General features: G+C 43.4%; 1 protein-coding gene across 4 annotated transcripts; it reads left to right on the forward strand.

Moving 5' to 3' along the window:
• Nucleotides 1–1,033: 1,033 nt before the first annotated feature.
• LOC136763531 (synaptotagmin-like protein 1) lies at nucleotides 1,034–17,590 on the forward strand. 4 transcript variants are annotated; one of them, XM_066717592.1, is made up of 15 exons: nucleotides 1,034–1,167; nucleotides 7,971–8,403; nucleotides 9,221–9,369; nucleotides 9,883–10,066; nucleotides 11,419–11,482; nucleotides 11,826–11,880; nucleotides 12,341–12,423; nucleotides 12,889–13,008; nucleotides 13,380–13,546; nucleotides 14,525–14,627; nucleotides 14,865–15,026; nucleotides 15,157–15,235; nucleotides 15,330–15,429; nucleotides 15,749–15,954; nucleotides 16,190–17,590. In XM_066717592.1, exons 2-15 carry the CDS (start codon nucleotides 8,276–8,278, stop codon nucleotides 16,342–16,344), a joined length of 1,755 nt encoding a protein of 584 aa, XP_066573689.1. In that variant the 5' UTR covers nucleotides 1,034–1,167; nucleotides 7,971–8,275; the 3' UTR covers nucleotides 16,345–17,590. The 4 variants fall into 4 exon arrangements, with proteins under 4 accessions (XP_066573689.1, XP_066573691.1, XP_066573692.1 ...); XM_066717594.1 differs by having other exon boundaries at nucleotides 11,826–11,871; XM_066717595.1 differs by having other exon boundaries at nucleotides 9,943–10,066.
• Nucleotides 17,591–17,780: the final 190 nt, after the last annotated feature.

Consider the following 17,780-nt stretch of genomic DNA (forward strand, 5'->3'; position numbering starts at 1 on the left):
CAATTTGCACAGCCTCTTAGTTAAATACAGCAGCCCCGCTGTGAGGGACGTTCATTCGCTCCAGCTGCAGTGAGTCCCAGTTTGTCAATATTTGGACTGTAGCCTGTCAGAGCCACCAATGTGCATTTCCATACTCCAATGTTGTTTTTATTGGAGCCTCCCACATAGGGCAAACCTATGTTAAACTATTTGTAATTTACACGATTACTTAACAATGGAACTGGTCTCCTTCCTTTTCCTCTTTATATGTATGTGTGTGTTTCTTGAAGACCTATTTCTTATTTCCTACCTATTGTGTTTACATCCACAAGGCTAGTTTTCATTTCTGAGAAGAATGTCTGATATAAAAATTTCATATTTACTGCATTCTGTAATTCTGCACTTTTGTAATTTGTAATTTGTACTTTGTATCAATGCTTTATTTTAATATTGTATTACTGCACTTTTATAATGCTTGTGTAAACCCTGGATTGACCCTGGATAAGGGCCTCGGCCAGTAAATAATAATAATATTAACAATAATAATAATAATATGTATTATTATTATTATTATTATTATTATTATTATTATTATTATTATATTTGTAGTAGCAGTTACCTGATGTGTCATATACCCTGAAAAGCTGACTTGCAAAGTTTATAAGAGTACAATATAATCAAAATAGAAAACTGCATTTGCAACATTGTAACAGTTACACTCTTACACAGGTTTATTGTTCATTACAATGACAAACTAAATTACACATTGAATTAAAATGTCTTAAATATTCCTCAGCTGTGTGTTTGGATAATGCTTGTGGAAACTGCATATAAGTCATCCTGGATAAGGTCAACATACATACATATATACATAAAAACACAGAAAACTAAACACAAAAGTGAGTAAGTGCATTAACATTGCATGGTTTTGATGTCCCTGTTGATTACATAGCAAGTGCTACTAGTGGCTGTAAATCATGACATCATAACGCAACACTGATAGTCAGGGCGGTTTTTATGGCGTTATTTCGTCACGTCTCGCACTCCGGTCCGGGATTTGCGGCAGCCCGGTGGGGCGGCCCCGGGGCGGGCAGTCAGCGCGACCCGCCCCCGGCGCTCAGCGGCCCGGCACCTGCACCTGCCCAGCCCGGACAGCCGGGGAGAGAGCGGAGAGAGCCGGAGAGACAGGTAGGACACACACCCGCTCCTCACATGTCAGACATGCTGGCGGGGGTGGCGTGCCGATAAGTGAGTGCTGCTCACAGGTGAACTGGGCATGTTGGGGGGCATGTTGGGGGCATTGGTGTCTCCCCGGGGGACTTTGATCGGCCATTTTTGGCGTTTGTACCTGTCGCTGTTGCACCGGCTGCAGCGTGTTGTGAGTCCGGTGCTTTTCATCAGGACAGCCCGTGGTGAAGTGCGTGTAGTGCAGCTTTAAACAGACAGGAACTAGCAAAAGCAAAGCAACTTTGACATAAGTAACTGGAAAGGGCAATGCACTCTCTGTGCGAATACACTTAGAGGTGTGTGTGTGTTCATTTTGCAAACATGACCCTGCATTGCCTTTCAATACAAATAAACCTCCTTTGGACAAAGTAACTATGCGTGATTATAGTGGGATCTGCGTTTGCACTAGAGCGGTATGCATTCGTTTTCTGTTAGTTGCTATTTTAGGGAGGGTATTATTGTCAATAAAGGAAGTTATTGTTCACATAAGATAACAACGAGTAACCACAGCAGAGCCAGAGTTCACTGTACTGCAACAAACACACACTCACACACACACACACACAAACACACTCACACACACACACTCACACACACACACACAGACACACACACACAGACACACACAGACACACACAGACACACACAGACACACACACACACTCACACAAACACACACACACACAGACACACAAACACACACAGACACACACACACACACACTCACACACACAGCAGTGCAGCTGGTAAATGATGGATTGTTACAAATCACTGAAGAATACATTGTGGCATTTTGATGTGTGCATGACAATCAGAATAAACACGCCGTCCCCCACTACGATGGACAGAAACGGATAAAACGAAGAGCAAAGGGATTGTGTTTAGACTTCCTACTTAAGAAAGAAGGAAACAAACACGAACAGAAACACAACTTAGATAATGTAGAATGAAATGTAGAAGTCATACTATAAGATTTAAATGTCAGTTTATGGTGATTCTCTATAGTTTGTAATGCTCTTCCCCTTACAGTTCTGTCATCTGTGGGTTGATGTGTAATAAACCACAATTATAGACATCCTGTTAGCAGATAAAAAAACGGTCTGTCAACAGTCTCTGATGTTCAAGATGTCATTTCTGAAAAGCTGAAAAGCCCCCTCGTACGCTTAAACTATGGGGTATATAAATAAATGTGTGTGTGTATGTGTTATATATATATATATATATATATATATATATATATATAAAACTTTAAACAACTCAAAGTAATGCGCTGTGCTGCACCTGGAGATAATTAACTAGATGTTTTTGGTATTGGTCCAAGCATGGACTATAGAGGTGTGTCACTCTTTGGAAAATTAATTTTGATCTGAAGATAGTTTTACAGTGCATGGGAATTTTAAACCATTCATACACTTAAGGTGTGTCTTTATTATTATTGTTGTTATTATTATTATTATTATTATTATTGCCCAGGCAAATACCCAAGGAGATTTACTGGAGTACAGTATACTTTTTTTTATTTCTTTTAATTTTTCCAAAGGCACTATATTTACATCAGACAGTAGAACACAAGTTGTCTGCTGGTAATTTGAAAATGGTTCTTCTGTGAGAAAGTGGATGTCCAGTTGAGTACATTTAGCCATGCCTGGCAGAACTAAATGCCTAAGAAACTGGATGGGTCGAAAGGCTAAACTAAAACCTATTTGGGGTGCCTGTCTGATGCTGTGGTTATTTGTCTCGGTGACTCACACTTGCTGCCTTTTACATCAGATGAAAAGAGTAATGTTTGGATGTAAAGGGTTGCTTTTTTAATCCCCTAAATAGCTGTGATTCGGTTGACTTGACGTGCGTTTGTTTCTTGTTGTTTTGTTGCTGTTTTGTTTGTGTCTCTTGATGGTATTGACGGAGGGTGCTTGTGCAGATGTGCATTTTTAACCACATACTTAACCAAGGCCTTCATATTAGGTTATGCCTGGGGGTGTGTGGTTTAAGGTTAGAAAAAGAAACATGACCTTTTTCGCAAATGTAGTGCGGCATCCTTTTGGTCTGCATTTTGTGTAGACATTGTGTGGCTTTTCATCCTTTTTTAAAAGAACAGACATGAACTGCTATAAAAGGTGTCAAATGCATGATATAGGATCACAACATTTCCATAGACAAATAATTTCCCAGTTTTTCGTCCCTGATTTCAATTCTGATAAAGCTTCAGATCTATTTTAAAATCCTTAGATTGCAGGTAAAGTGGAAGAGAACTTGCTGTCAGATATACGGCCCAAGATATTGGCTTTTGGTTATTTAGTGGCAAAGTGAGTAAAACCGGACGAGGTAACATGCAAGAGTGAAGATTGACACCTATGAAAGCTGCATCTTTCACTGCTTGGGTTTTCCACTTCCCTTCCTTCGCGATGTGTGTTGTGGGACACTTCTGAAGTGTCCGGACAGGCCAGTTTCTACAGGAAAAGAGAAATCAAAGAGGACAAAACCAAATAACCGGGACAGATCTGTTGATGTCTAAATATTATGATTTATCGCTTAGCAGATGCCCTTAACCTCGGTGACTTACGCTTGTCACAAAATATAGGCTACACATAATATCATAAGAGCAATACAAATCCTAATGGAAGTAAATGACATAAGATCAAATACAACATACAGCAATAAAGTGATAAATCTAATTTCCCAAAGCTTGATTTAAATGTTTTTAATCGTGTACATCATACAAAAAACAAGTATAAATAGCTGCAATGATTCAGAACTTCACACCTCCTTTTACCCGATTGAATTGGGATCAGTTTCTGATGGGTTCAATCAGATAAAGGCCTCAAATTGCTGCTGTTTGCAGTTCCTCTTCCCATCGCAGAGTTCTCCACCGTCACCCTGTCAGTCACCGCAAGGCCTGTCATCTTTGCACCTCGAGTGATGGGTTTGTCTTCACTAGGTGCTGCATCCTGTCTGTGAAAAAGGTGTTAACTTGTTCCAAGGGCCCCGAGCCCAGTGTCTGAGTACCACTCACCAAGTGACTGAACTGTTGAGACAAGGTCAGTATAAGGTCTGCAGAGCTGTACAGACTTCCTGTTTTGCAGGAGGATTGAGTCAGTGTCTTTTATCTTGTCTTATTGAGGCATTTTAAAGTATTTTTTCAATTCACATTTTTTATATCCTACATCAAAACTTTTGCACACAGATGGTATAACTGGAATAATAATGAAGAAGATTCTTACCAATTTCTACCAATTATTTACCAATTTCTGCTTATTTTGTTATGTCACACATGCTTTTTTGGTTTGTGACCATGAATTATTAACTATAATACATGAATTAATGATTTACCTAATCTTGGTCGCTGATTTAAAATGTGTGTTAACCTTTTATGAGGAGAGTTATTCAGCTGGAGAGGGTGACTGTTAAATGCTAACATTAAGTACTTTTACACTTGATATATTTTCTCTGAGCAGATTTAATTCCCTTTTTTTACACTTTATGCACATACAGTCTGACCCATTCCTTTAATATCATGTAATATAATAGTATAATTGCAATATAATTGAAATGTTACAGTGATATATATTACTAACCATAAGCACAAAAATTACACAGACTCATTAAACTCATTTGGTTGGCTGGAAAAAGGTCTGTGGCTTTGGTTTGCTGCTTACATTTTGGCAGTGATTATATATTAACACCTGTTATGTAACTGAAATGAAAAAAAAAGTTAAAAAAAGATAACCTTTCCAAGGAGGGAGGTAGTGTTGGGCTGCAGGCGCCCTGTGGAGACAGTGGACTCCATTCGCACAGCATTGAGCACAAAATCAATACTGCCTTCTCTTTTTTTTCTAAAGAGAAATACATATGTAACAGCATTAGAATGCAGTAGGTAACCGCACCTACAGTTGCGTTGTGTATTTTGAAGCCAGTTTACTCATTTGGCAGCTGGTGTGGCAGTTTATAGCCCTGAGGCAAAAATTGGTGGGAAAGGTTTTCAGTAGAGAGCTCTTTGTCCGCATGCATGTCTTCAGGCAGGAGGGGAAGAGATAACGATCTGTTTGTGGATGCAAAGATATGAGTAGATGTTTCACCTGCAGTGTTACAGAGAGGTGAGGTGAACGGAGGTGTGATTCTGTACAGGCTGCTTGAACTGAGCCGTACAGGAAGACCCCTCCCTGCCAGGGGCTGGATGGTGCCACGCAGGCCACACCCCTCCTGTGCGCAAACACGGGCAGCGACAGACCCAGATTTGCCCTCAGTGTTCACACCACAGGGGCAGGTGTGGGAACAGGACAGTGGAACAAGACAGTGTGTTAATGTCAAAACAACTGCTACAGGAAACACTGTCGTCATCATCATAATTAGAGCCTTCAAAACCAAAACAGCTATATCAAGTGTCCTCTTCAAGCTATACTTTTGTGTTCCAGACTTCTGACTGGTTTTTCAGGATCCTTGCTTTTTTTGTTGACATTGAAGTCTGATCTGCTCTGCTTGAGACAGTCTTGTGATGCGATGTGATGCAAGAGTCTCCTGGCTGGGCTGAGCCAAATAGCAGGGTGTGGTGCAGCGAGTCAGACCAGCTCTACCCTGGCAAGTTCAGACAGTGTGCGCTGAACACCAGCGAGCAGCGAACGGCCCGCCTCTCTCCCTGCGCGGCACACGCTTACACTCTCGCTTCTTGCGCTGTGATGGCCTTTTTTCATTTGCTTTAACATCATTATAGATAAGTCATTTCTCGGCGGTACAGAAACCAAAATATGGTATATCAAAAGGTCCCCACCGTCACATCTGTACCGCAGATTCAGAGAAGTTTGTTGAATGTGAAAAGCAATGATGTTGAACAGAGTGCGATTGAGAAGTTCTCGATCAACATCTCTTCAACATCCGTGCTTGTCATTTTCAAGGTAGAGTATTCGTCTCCACCTCACACTACAGTTGAGACTGAAGCAACGTCTCTCCTTTACTCTTAACCACTACTTGTGTTTCTCACTCCCAGTTGCTCAAGTCTGACCACTGGAATTGCACAGGAGTTACTCAATTCTGGCCCCAAACTCAAACTGCCTCCGCATCCTCTTGGTGTTATCTCTCAGACCACACTGACTCCCAGTGCCTCCCAGCACATGACCAATCCTAAACGCTGAGCTAAAATCACCTCCCCGTCTACTTTAAAAATGGCCGGCCTTTTAAAAGAACTGCGTTGGGGAAACTGGGCGTCACGGAGCATCCAGAGGGCACCGTGGGAAAGGTGATGACATCACTACGCACCCGAGGGCGGCTTGCTGTGGTCACCCTTTGCATGTGTGCGGAACTGCTCGGCCTCCAAGAGGGAAGTATCATGTTGGGCTATTAACTGCGCGTGTGATGAACGGAGAAAAGCAAGTGGGGAGGGACATGGCCAACTCCTGTCCAGGCTTGACAGCGTCCCCTCTTCTCGCCCTGCTCTCTGTATACAGGAGCCAGGCTTTCCTGAGATAAAAACACTGTACTACATTGCTTGAGGCCCCCAGAGATGTTTGGAAAATCTGGCGGGAGGGCAGGCATGGTGAAGAGCTTAGGGGTGCCTTTGTAATTGTAAAACAAGAGTGATGGGAGAAAGGACAGCTCTGTTCTTCTCTGGCATGGCATCTACTTTTCAAATGTGGGTAATACACAAGGACTTCATACCTATTTTTTGACTTTAACTATTCTATAACATGTAAATCGAAAATGTATTGACAGGCAGTAAGAATACACACGAGAAATCACAAAGGATTTCTCCTTCTACATCTCTTGGCATCCAAGATAAATCATTAGTGACATGTAATGTGTTGTCTTTTGCGTGGCTTGGCATTGGATCAGCCTAGAGAAAGCTGAAATGGTTCCAGCTGACTGAGTTAAATCAAGGCTCAATCGGTGTTGAACTAAATTAATCGCCAACTAATATTGTTTCAGATGGACTGATCTCTCTTTCTCACAGGCTTGGCCTTTCTAAAAAGCACTGGATTGTCATCTGAGAGATCCTATCAGGGGATGATGTGAGCGCTGTTCTGCTGCTAGACATGACATTTCTCGTGCAATTTCCGTTCTTGGATATGTGTTGACATAGATATTTGACATGCTTACTAGTGATTTCAACATAAAACTTTCAGAAATATAAATGAGAGGGAATGAAATGGGGAATTCGAATGGAGATGCATCCGTGTTTGTTTAGTTCAGTGCAAGAGGTTCCAGTTGAGCTGTCAGTAACCAAATTAAAGCATTTTTTTTTCTGTTTTCAGTCAATGAGGCAAGAGTCATGGCAAGGCACTTGTTTAAAGATTAATATCAAATACAAAAGATTGTAAAAGCCTTGAAATTAAATAAAAAAACATCTATGGTATGGAAATAGGCGACCTTTGATTAGAAAATTAAACATTAGCACTGACCACAGAAGTTGTGTTTTGAGGATGTGACTAATTTGTGGAGATGGTATCCACAAACTGCGGCCCCAAAGATGCTGATAAAAAACAAAGAAAGAACACAGTGTGATCAGAAAGAACATCGCTTCTTTGTCACACAAAGGATCCCGCCTCCTCTTCAGAGAAGGAGAGCACAGATGGGTATCAGAGATTCGTAACAGCAGCACCACCTTACCCCGTCTCTCTCTCTGCCTTTTTTCTTGTATTTTTCTCACTCTCTCGCTGTCTTCTTAGCTATTTATACATCTCTGTTCCTTCTCCTCTCTCTCTCTCTCTCTCTCTCTCTCTCTCTCTCTCTGTCTCTCCATGCTGCCCTAATATCCCTTTCTTCATTTCTCCCAGCGTGGTCCGTTGAAAGGAGACTTGCTGGAACATGAGGAAATCCCACTCTTGGTGGTGACAACCCCTGACGCCCGATTCCCAGCTCACAGGATGCCAGTGTGAACGGCCGGCCGGACCAGAAGTTTTGGTGTGATCTCACTTTGAATCGAGCTTCCACCACCACCACCACAAATTGGCCTCTTCCACCAACAGCTCCTCTTGCCCGACATGCCAACTGGGCTTCTTCCTGAGCTCTGAGGGGCTTGGCACAGCCCCCAATCCCACCCATTCCCTCTCCCAGTGCCCCTCCTAGCCTCCACAGCACGATGGAGTCCGATCCCAGCGCTGAGGGCCTGCTGGACCTGAGTCACCTGAGCGAGGAGGAGCAGACCACCATCCTCAACGTCCTGCTGAGGGACTCGGAGCTGCGCTGCCAGGATGAGGGCCGAGTCAGGTGAGTTGGCAGAGCTTTCTGTGGTGGTGGTGGGTGGTGGTTATGGGGCAGCCCGGGGGTTAACGATACTATAATGCCTATGGTTAGGGTGCAAGCACACTCCAGGTCTATGACAAAATGTCACTATGATGTACTATCTAATATTGATTCTTGAGGTAACACACACCATTCCCAGCTGTTTATCTTTTCTTCCAAACCAAGGACACAGTGCACAGTGATGCCGCTTAAAACTGAGAAATAGTGTCTGCTTTCAAGTTACAAACATATAGTACCAATCACAAGACCGCAACTTGAAAGCAAATGCATTGTACAAACACCAAACAGGTACCATTTTTATTCAGTCTCATTCTTTGTGTTCACTTTGGTCTGAGATTGAATATCTTTTTTAAGTGAATGTCTTAAATAACTGAAGGTTTTGTGCATGCACGGCGGGCTCAGTTAAATTAAAAGACAGTGGAAATACCATGAAGACAAAGGGGCACACACCCTGTGCAAACAGGGTGGATTATGGCTGTTGAAATTCTGGGTCACACCCATTGTCAGTGAAGAAACGCAGAATCAACATTGCACCGCTCTGAGAAAGTTACGCAAAACCATTGTGATCCCTGTATCTTTAAACCTGTCATTTATTGGATTATTGGAATCAGGGATAGCAGTGTCTCGTATAGTACCAGAGTACCAAGGCCAGGACTGTCTCTCACTGCTGTCCATAGTCCAGTGTAGAGCTCAGGGATTAGCATGACCCTAAAGACAGATCTGGCACCCTGGCCTGGGTCTGAGGGGATTTTAATCCGCCCTTTCCTGCTCATGCTCACAGTAAGCTGCGTCACACGGTGTCTGACCCCTGGACGCTGAAGAGCCTCACCGGGGAGTGGTTCAATGAGGTCCGGTCCAAACGCCACCGGGACAAGAAGTATGGCTCCGATATCGTCCGTGCGTCCATCCGCCGCAAGAAGAAGCCCAAAGGTGAGTCGCCGTTAGCCACTGCCCCTCCCATACTGACAGGCACTGCTGTGGTGCTAATGGCTTTCACCCTCTTGTGTGGCTGCTGGCTTTTGAAAGAGTTTACCATGTTCCTGTTCAGAGGGGTCAGTAGAACAGCAGGGGGCGCAGTTTCCTCTGGACTCGCATCTCCACACCAACAGAGAAAGTTATAGAAGGTATCAGATTGGACTGGACACATCCTAAGACACTGTGAAAAAGTGTTGATGCTAAACGCCTTGGGTGAATTTCAATGCTGTCGTCTTCTCGGTCTAACCTGTTTAGTCTCTCCCCCTCTGTCTGCTGTGCCGCTGATTTTTCCGAAGCTGGTGTTCTTACTCTCGGCCCTGGCTGAACTGATTTCCGTCCGCCCCTCCCATGCTACTGCAACTGTCAAACTAATGGCTTGCGCTCGGCACGCTGGTCTGTGGTTGTGTGTGTCAACTCTGCACCAGTACTAACAGTCTCCCTCCACCTCTCGCCCCCCCGTTCCCGTAGCTGTGCCCCTAAGCATTTTAGCCACCAGTTTTTACACCGTGTCTCCTTCCATTGACGCAGCGGAGAAGGGGAGGGACCCATTCTCCGACAGCATCCCCGAGACCCTGGCAGTGGCCAACGGCGGGGTTCCCACCCTGGCCACACCAGGGCAGGCTGGCACGGAGACGCAGGAAAAAACCCAGCTGTACGTCATTCTGTTAATTTATTTTCTTCGCTTCATTTATTAGTTGTAAATTAACCAAGAAGTTAACCATTGAGACCTATAATACATAAATAACAGACGGGCGCCTCGTTAGCTGAAACAGCCAGTAGATGAAAATTGCACCCATAAATGCCACTTTGTGCCAGATGTATGGAACATCTGGCAGGCAGTCTTTAGAATGTCCCCTTATGCTTTTTAAAATATATGAAATATATGCTTAATTAACCACTGTGATGTTTGTTAGAAGGCTTTTAAAGCTTAAACTACATAGCCTGTGCCCTACCACTGCATGAATTCATATTTATTCATATTTTTTCTTAACTCACAATAAGTTATTTAATCTCTTTAGTCTTACAGCAAAACTCACTACACACATGTAACTGCTTGTTTTTCTGTGGCATAGCAGATTGGCTTAAGTAGGGGAGTTTTAAAACTGGCACAACAGAAGCTTTGTTAAGATGATGCGGTTTTCCAACATTGTTTAGTCATGACCTTTGAATATACTAGTATAAATCACATATGATAAATCAGCCAATCACAGAGCAGCATTTCCAACATTTCTACACCTCATTCTTAGAATGATCAGGATTGTTAAATTCTTCAGTAACCAGTGATGTTTCTGGACACTTCATGTGAGTGGGGGCAGTTTCACAGGATGTACATTGATTTTAATAGTTTTGTTATGTTTAACCAGCATGAAAACAACACAGATCGGCTACTGTAGGTCAGTTACAGTGGATCCTGGACCAAAACATTTTTACACTGAGAGAAAGGCGTTTGATACATTTAATGAAAGTAAAATAAAAATTCACTGTAAAGATATGCATGTGTTTAATCCATACGTGTGATTTATAGTAAGTTAATAGGTTGTTGTATAAGAGATACAATTGTATATATTTTTCGCTGTTTGTGTAGTTGGAGCCCAAACTGCATGAGATGTCCTTCACCTGTTAACTTCCACACTCCCTCGTGAGAAAGGCAGTTATCACAGTCAAGTCACACACAACACCCACAGCAATCATAAACTTTCACACTTTGCCGTTAAGAGTTCAGTTAAGTGCACAATAGAAGTCCCACCCTTTTTTTATTTTTTATTTATTTAACCCCTTACCTGATTATTCTCAGATGTACGGTGCTTTCAAGATGCGGATGTCTTCTATAGTTTAAACTGCCACCCCCAAACTCTCTTTTAAAATGAATGCAATAAGTCAGATCAGAAGGGGGAGGATAAAGACTGACACTCAAAACCAAAGCTGAGATGGAAATGTGAGGTCCTGTGCTTTTCCCCGACTCCTTCGTCTCTAATTTTAACCTCCGTTGCACTTTTCTTTCAGTGCCAAGGACAAGGTGAAGCAAACCCCTTCTGAAGAGAAAGTCAATAAACATTCTTCTGTTGAGGTTATTAATGTTTAATATATAAGCTACCAAGGCAAAAATACACTATCATCCTTATGATCAGGGTGCTAAAGTAACATTTAATTAACACAGAGCGCAGAGAGAATACAAAGCGTAAGATCTGCTAACCTTATCTCATCAGAATTGGTTGGGCCTGGTCATAATAACCAACATCTACCTGGATCCCTGTTAGGCCCAGGCCAGATGAAACTTTGATCATAATTCCAATAGGTGACTTGAATTTGAGTTTTAAGTTAGTAGTTCTTGCATGTTAGCTGAAGTGGGACTAATAACACTAATAACATTGTTATTGTTATAAAACTGTCATATTGCTTCTATTTTCCAGATCAGTGTGGCTCCAGAGATCCCCAATGGCACTCCAGAAACAGAAGGTAGAAAAGGTGTGGAGTTACTTTATTTATGTGTGTGTGTGTGTGTGTGTAGATGTATACAGATTCCACTTTGCCTATGTTTTAATAATGCAAATTAGCCTAGGAGCATTCATAAACAGCCATACGCTTTCGCATTGTCATGAAGCTGTCAAGTTCATTTTGGGATAGAAGGGGCCTAAGGAGCTGGTATCATATCAGTATGATCAGACCATGGACAGTCTATCAACCATCTTGGCATGTCTGAAGAGACGCAGGGTACGAGTCTATGACTGGGAATGCCGTTCGTCCCATTCATCAATATCACCAACCTGTTTCGGCAGAGAATTGGCGACAAGTTCAGCTTTTACACTCTGCTTTTTGGATGCTCAATCGCTGATGTTATGTTATGTTTCCATAATTAGTAAGATATTTTATATTTTATATCTAATGCTCTCACACATTATTCTGATGGCTTCCTCTTGTGTTTCAGAGTCTACCGTTATCAAGAAAGGAGAAACTGAACCAAAGACTACAGATGGGCAGCAGCTGAAGGTCCCAACACTATCGGTGCAGGTACAGCTTCTGTTCGCTCTCGGACAACTGGCCTGTCTGCCGTCTCCTCCTCAGCCAGCTGGGTTTGGGCTTAGCAAAGGCTCACTGTTGCTGTCTGTCCAGTCTGTGGTCTGCCGAACTGCCACTGGATGTTTTCAACAGTGACCAGTTCCCTCTGAAGAAAGTAGTTTAAAAAGATTTCAGTTGTTTTGGGTTTTAAGCTCTGAATTCAGACTTTGAACTTCTTTCATTCGACTGAGAAGTATATGCTTTAAACCGTGGTCGGTCTTCTTGTCAGTCTGGTAGGTTTCAATGTGGAAAAGTGATTATATGGTTGTATAGTTTTGCGTGTGGGAGTCGTGTGTCCTTTTCTCTGTGTGTGTGGCAGTGGCCCGGTATGGCTTTAGAAGATGGTGTCTGTGTATTGGAATAGCTGCCCCTGCTCCTGCCTCACAGACCCTGCACTCTGTTCCCCCTCCCCCACAGAGAGTCTCCCCTTCAGAGGATGACTTTGACTTGGTGTCCCTGGCCAGCCCTCCGCCGCAGCCCCTCCGAGACCCCCTGAGGCCCAGCAGCTCTATGTCCAGCTTGCAGTCCAACAACACAGTAAGTCACAACCCCTTGAATCGTCCCACACCCCCACAATCTCATCCAAATCACATCTTCAAAGCTAACCTACTGTAGAACAAGCAAGAACCCTGTCCAGTATTAAAAAGCCGTTCAAAACTGGATTCCTAACACGTCTGTAGGACTTGGTTTGATCATTCAGAAGAGCTATATTACTATTGGATAAACATGCGTTGTTCACCGTCTCAGTTTATTATCTGTCACCTAGAAAGATGCAGTTACTGACAGTAAGCCTCCTGAGCTTCCATATTTACTCCATTAAACTGCAAAGGCTTGTTTCTGTAGCCTGTTTTTGCGGGCCGGGGGGGGTTGGCAGGGCAGAGAGGGGTGACAGTGCCGTGTTTCCCCAGCTCAGCGGCAGTATGATGAGCCTGTTCAGCTCGGGGGAGTTCGGCACACTGGAGGTGCGGGGCAGCGTGCAGTTCTCCCTGCGCTACGACCCCTCCAAGGAGGAGCTGCGGGTGCTGGTGTGCCGGTGCCAGGACTTGGCAGAGGCCCGGAAGCAGCGCTCTGACCCGTGAGTTCCCACAGTAGAGGAACTTGCAAGACTTTTTTTTTTTTTTTTTTTTATACAGATGCATGCATTTTTTGAGAGTCACTGGTTGCGTTTTTTTTACTTGTTTTATTTGGAATGTGCTTGTTTGGGCATTCATTATTATGAGCCTTTTCTAGCTATCTAAAAGCGTAATGTGTATAACAAACAGTAATAAAAGCAGGGAAATTATTGAGGTGTAGTACCGAAGGTATTATTATTATTATTATTATTATTATTATTATTATTATTATTATTATTATAGATTCTGGCCAGAATCTGCAGATTCAGAAGATTCTCAGAAAGCCATTGGCTAAATTGGTTGACATGTTGTGCCGGCCCTGGGCCCTGTGCCCATATAGCATATATTATATGCTGCCTATATGATATTCTGAAATACTTTATTTACCTTAAACATATAGCCTAAACTAACATTACATCATCTTCCTCTGAAGACTTTTTAAAAATTATTTAATTGCTTGCATTTGTCGCTACTTGAATCGTTGACCTACCTCTGAACCTCTACCATACTGCAGTTTAATTTAGAGTTCGAGGCCACTGTACTACTTATAAATAAAAACGTGGGAATGTTTGTTTGTTTAAGATTTTTGCACAGATCTACAAACCTTCTGTTCCTTTAGCATTTCCATTGCCATCTTTTTCACATTTGTTTGCATTATTGCCATCCTCCCCCACCACCACCACCACCAACAGCAATATGACTCGCATATGGTTATCTTTAAGCTTGCAACATTTCAGCTCAGATCACTGTTACAAAATACTCTCATTTAAAAGTAAATTGTGTTGTTGGAGCAACCCATGCATTAATAATTCAACTGGGGACAGGGCATTGACCTTTTAAATGAACTGTGAGCATGTTTGTCCGTGAATCCTTTATAAATCCCCTTTTTGTTTCTAGTTGAAAAGCTAAGACGTTTTGTTTTTGTTTGGTGTGTGTTTTAGGTACGTGAAGACTTACCTGCTCCCTGATAAATCCTCTCAGAGTAAGAAGAAGACCTCCGTGAAGAAGAAGACGATCAATCCTGTATTTGATGAAACCCTCAAAGTAAGTCCCCGGCATTTCTGTACATCGGTCTCGCATAAATTTTAACCCACAGTCCAACCAGCTGAATTTCCTGCATTTCACTCCAGTGGGATCTGACATGGTGTCCTCCTGTTTGTGTAGCTGAAACAGTAGTCTTTCCCAGTCTAAACGTTTTGCCCGACATCAATAAAAACACACTATGACGCACAACCCCCACCTACCCTGTTGCCCCTCGTCCTTCACTTTGTCACTCCGCAGTACAAGATAAAGATGCTGGAGCTGAAGGACCGCACCCTGAACCTGTCCGTGTGGCACCACGACCCCCTGCGCCGCAACATCTTTCTGGGAGAGGTGGAGGTGGCCATGGCGACGTGGGACTGGAGCCACACCCAGCCTGCCTGGCATGACCTGGTGCCCAGGGTGAGTCCTGCTCGTATGCACTTCAGATTTGAGGACACCTACAGAAGGTGCCTGTTGGTAATGGTAGCATTCTCATTAGTCTGTGGATTGTGTGAGAATTTATATGGATGTCATACCTCCAACCTCGCAGATCCAGATGTCCCAGGACACTCTCGGATCCAGAGGAACGATCATCCTTTCTTTGAAGTTTGTTCCCGCCGGATCAGATGGTAGGCTGGTCACTCGCCTCTTCATGAGATGGTTTTATCCAGGGTGGCCTATTGAAACAAAGGTTTGATCGGTAGGTCTGTTTCTACCTTACAGGTAACGGCATGCCCTTGACTGGGGAGCTCCACGTGTGGGTGAAGGAAGCGCAAGGCCTGATTCCCACCAAAGGAGGGACTGTGGACTCCTTTGTCAAGAGGTAGTTTAACCCTCTCTTTCCCAGATTCCCCCAAAACAGGATGATCCTTCTGAGCATGAACCCCCTACAGATCCACTACTTTTCAGTGTCAAGTGCAGGCTTTCTTTGTGTGAGCCAGTTTAAATCAGGCTCCCTAGCAGTACGAGGGCCCACAATGCACTGCTGTTTCTAACTAGTTCCTTCCATCTTGTGTGTCCATGAATAACACCTCCCACTCATTTGGAGAAGAGGTGAAAGTAGCAGCAATTAATTTCCCGAGTGGAATAAATCTAGGTCCTCTGATTTGACGGCTGCTCTGCCATCCCCTCCATCTCCACAGTTACGTGCTTCCAGACGAGAGCAAGTCGAGCCGGCAGAAGACCCGTGTTGTGAAGAAGACCCTGAGCCCCACCTACAATCACACCATGGTGTACGACGGCTTCCAGTTGGAGGACCTGCGGGAGGCCTGTGCCGAGTTCACGGTTTGGGAGCACGACACCTTCTCCAGCCAGCTGCTGGGCGGGGTGCGCCTCAGCCTGGGCACGGGTAGGTCTCAGCCTCCGGGGGTGTCCATGAATCGGGTGACGCACTGGGCAGTGGCTCTCAACCCTGCGTCTTCTGGTTTGCATTACAGCTGACCTCTAGGTTACTTGATACAACTCCAGGGCCAGGGTTTGAGAACATGCGATGTTGGGACGTGTGGGTAAATTGTGTGTTTTGTACAGTGAATACATTTGTTAGGGAGTTAGCAGTTTTTGTAAAGGCCTACGTTGTGTTCCAGGGGTCAGCTATGGGCAGGCAGTGGGCTGGATGGACTCCACGGAAGAGGAGGTGACCGCCTGGAAGGCCATGACCCAGAAGCCCAACACCTGGGTGGAATCAGTGCTACCCCTGAGGACCAACCTTACACCTCGTCAGATGGCCAAGGAGAACTGATGCGAGAGCCTGGGCACCTCGGGAGCCAAGAAACGGGCAAAGCGTCTCTACACGGCACAGAGAAATGACACTCCTTGAACTGCCAGATAATGAGAATCGAGGGGCTCAATCCACACATTTTCTCTGTTTGTTTTTAGAACGATGGGGGACGTGGCCTACAGTGACTCTCTGAATTATTTTATTATTTTATTTTTCAGATTCTTTAGCGTGTCTAAAAAGTACTAGCCTGTGTGCCAGCATCCCTCTTATTTCTTTCTTCACTGAGATGGGATATTTATCGTTTCTATCTTAGTTTAGCGGCAGAAACGTGGGCATAAAAACCTAAAAAAAACACTCATCCTTTCCATTGTTAATGCAGACTTGAACTGAGATGAAGCTCTCTCATCAACCCTAAGTTGTTTTGTTTTTACTGGTAACATAACAATCCGGGTGCAGTGGTTCAGTGCTCTGTGATTACATCTCTTCATGTGGCAAGGGATGCATGCTACTGAGCTCAAAAGGTTGGGGTGGTAATTTGTTAAATCATCATTTCCTTGATATTTCATTTCATAGCAGTTCCTTCAACTTTGGTGAGAGGACTTCTGAAAGCTGTATGCATTTAGCAGTTTCCAAATCGCACACTACTTCCATTGCATAAACATTTTTCTCTGTATTCTGCAACTGTGGAATGTTTTGCAAATGACTTTTCCTTTCATTCAGCTTTCATTCAAGGCCATTTGTCATTTAATTCCTTATTATGACTAGAAATATAAACAGGTTTTAAGTAAGCGTAGTGAACTGGGCAGGACGTGTGTCGTAGGAGGGGTATGTACTGTTTGACATGAAATGAGAACGATGGGCAATGCTGTAAGCCAATCCTGACATTTGCATCAGCTAAGCCTGTGTGAGGTTTGTTCTGGACACATCCGCAAATGCATCGGAGTGAAAAGGATTCGCTGTCCCCACCCTGAGAACAATGGATGTCCAGAATTGTGCTTCCCCCTCTGCACTCTTTTAATATCTTATTGTATTGGTTCAATGGCAGATTGTTGATGGAAATGGTTCCGAAATATTCACTGTATTATACTCAACCTTTCACTGTTATACTCGATCTGTACACCTGTCCTAGAAGTTTGTTTTTTAACAGATGGTCTAAGTGAGTGCTTGAAAATGCAGAACAGTGATGAAACAGCCTGAACACATTCATGAGGATGTTGGGAATGTCTTTTTTTTTAAATTAAAGACCATTTTTAATTGGGGAAACAAATGTTATGAAGTATTCTCTGGTGGTTTTCTTTTGTATTAGGTCAATGTTTTATGTCATTTAATCAATTTTCAGTATGATTGCAGTGTAATATTAACCACACATTACAATACTGTTTGGATGTATTCCTCTGTAGAGGTACAGATAGTTGACAAATTAAAGGAAAAACCATCATAAAGTGTCTCAGTAAGGT

This window comes from Amia ocellicauda, chromosome 11 (assembly GCF_036373705.1).
Source record: "Amia ocellicauda isolate fAmiCal2 chromosome 11, fAmiCal2.hap1, whole genome shotgun sequence".
Taxonomy (NCBI): domain Eukaryota; kingdom Metazoa; phylum Chordata; class Actinopteri; order Amiiformes; family Amiidae; genus Amia; species Amia ocellicauda.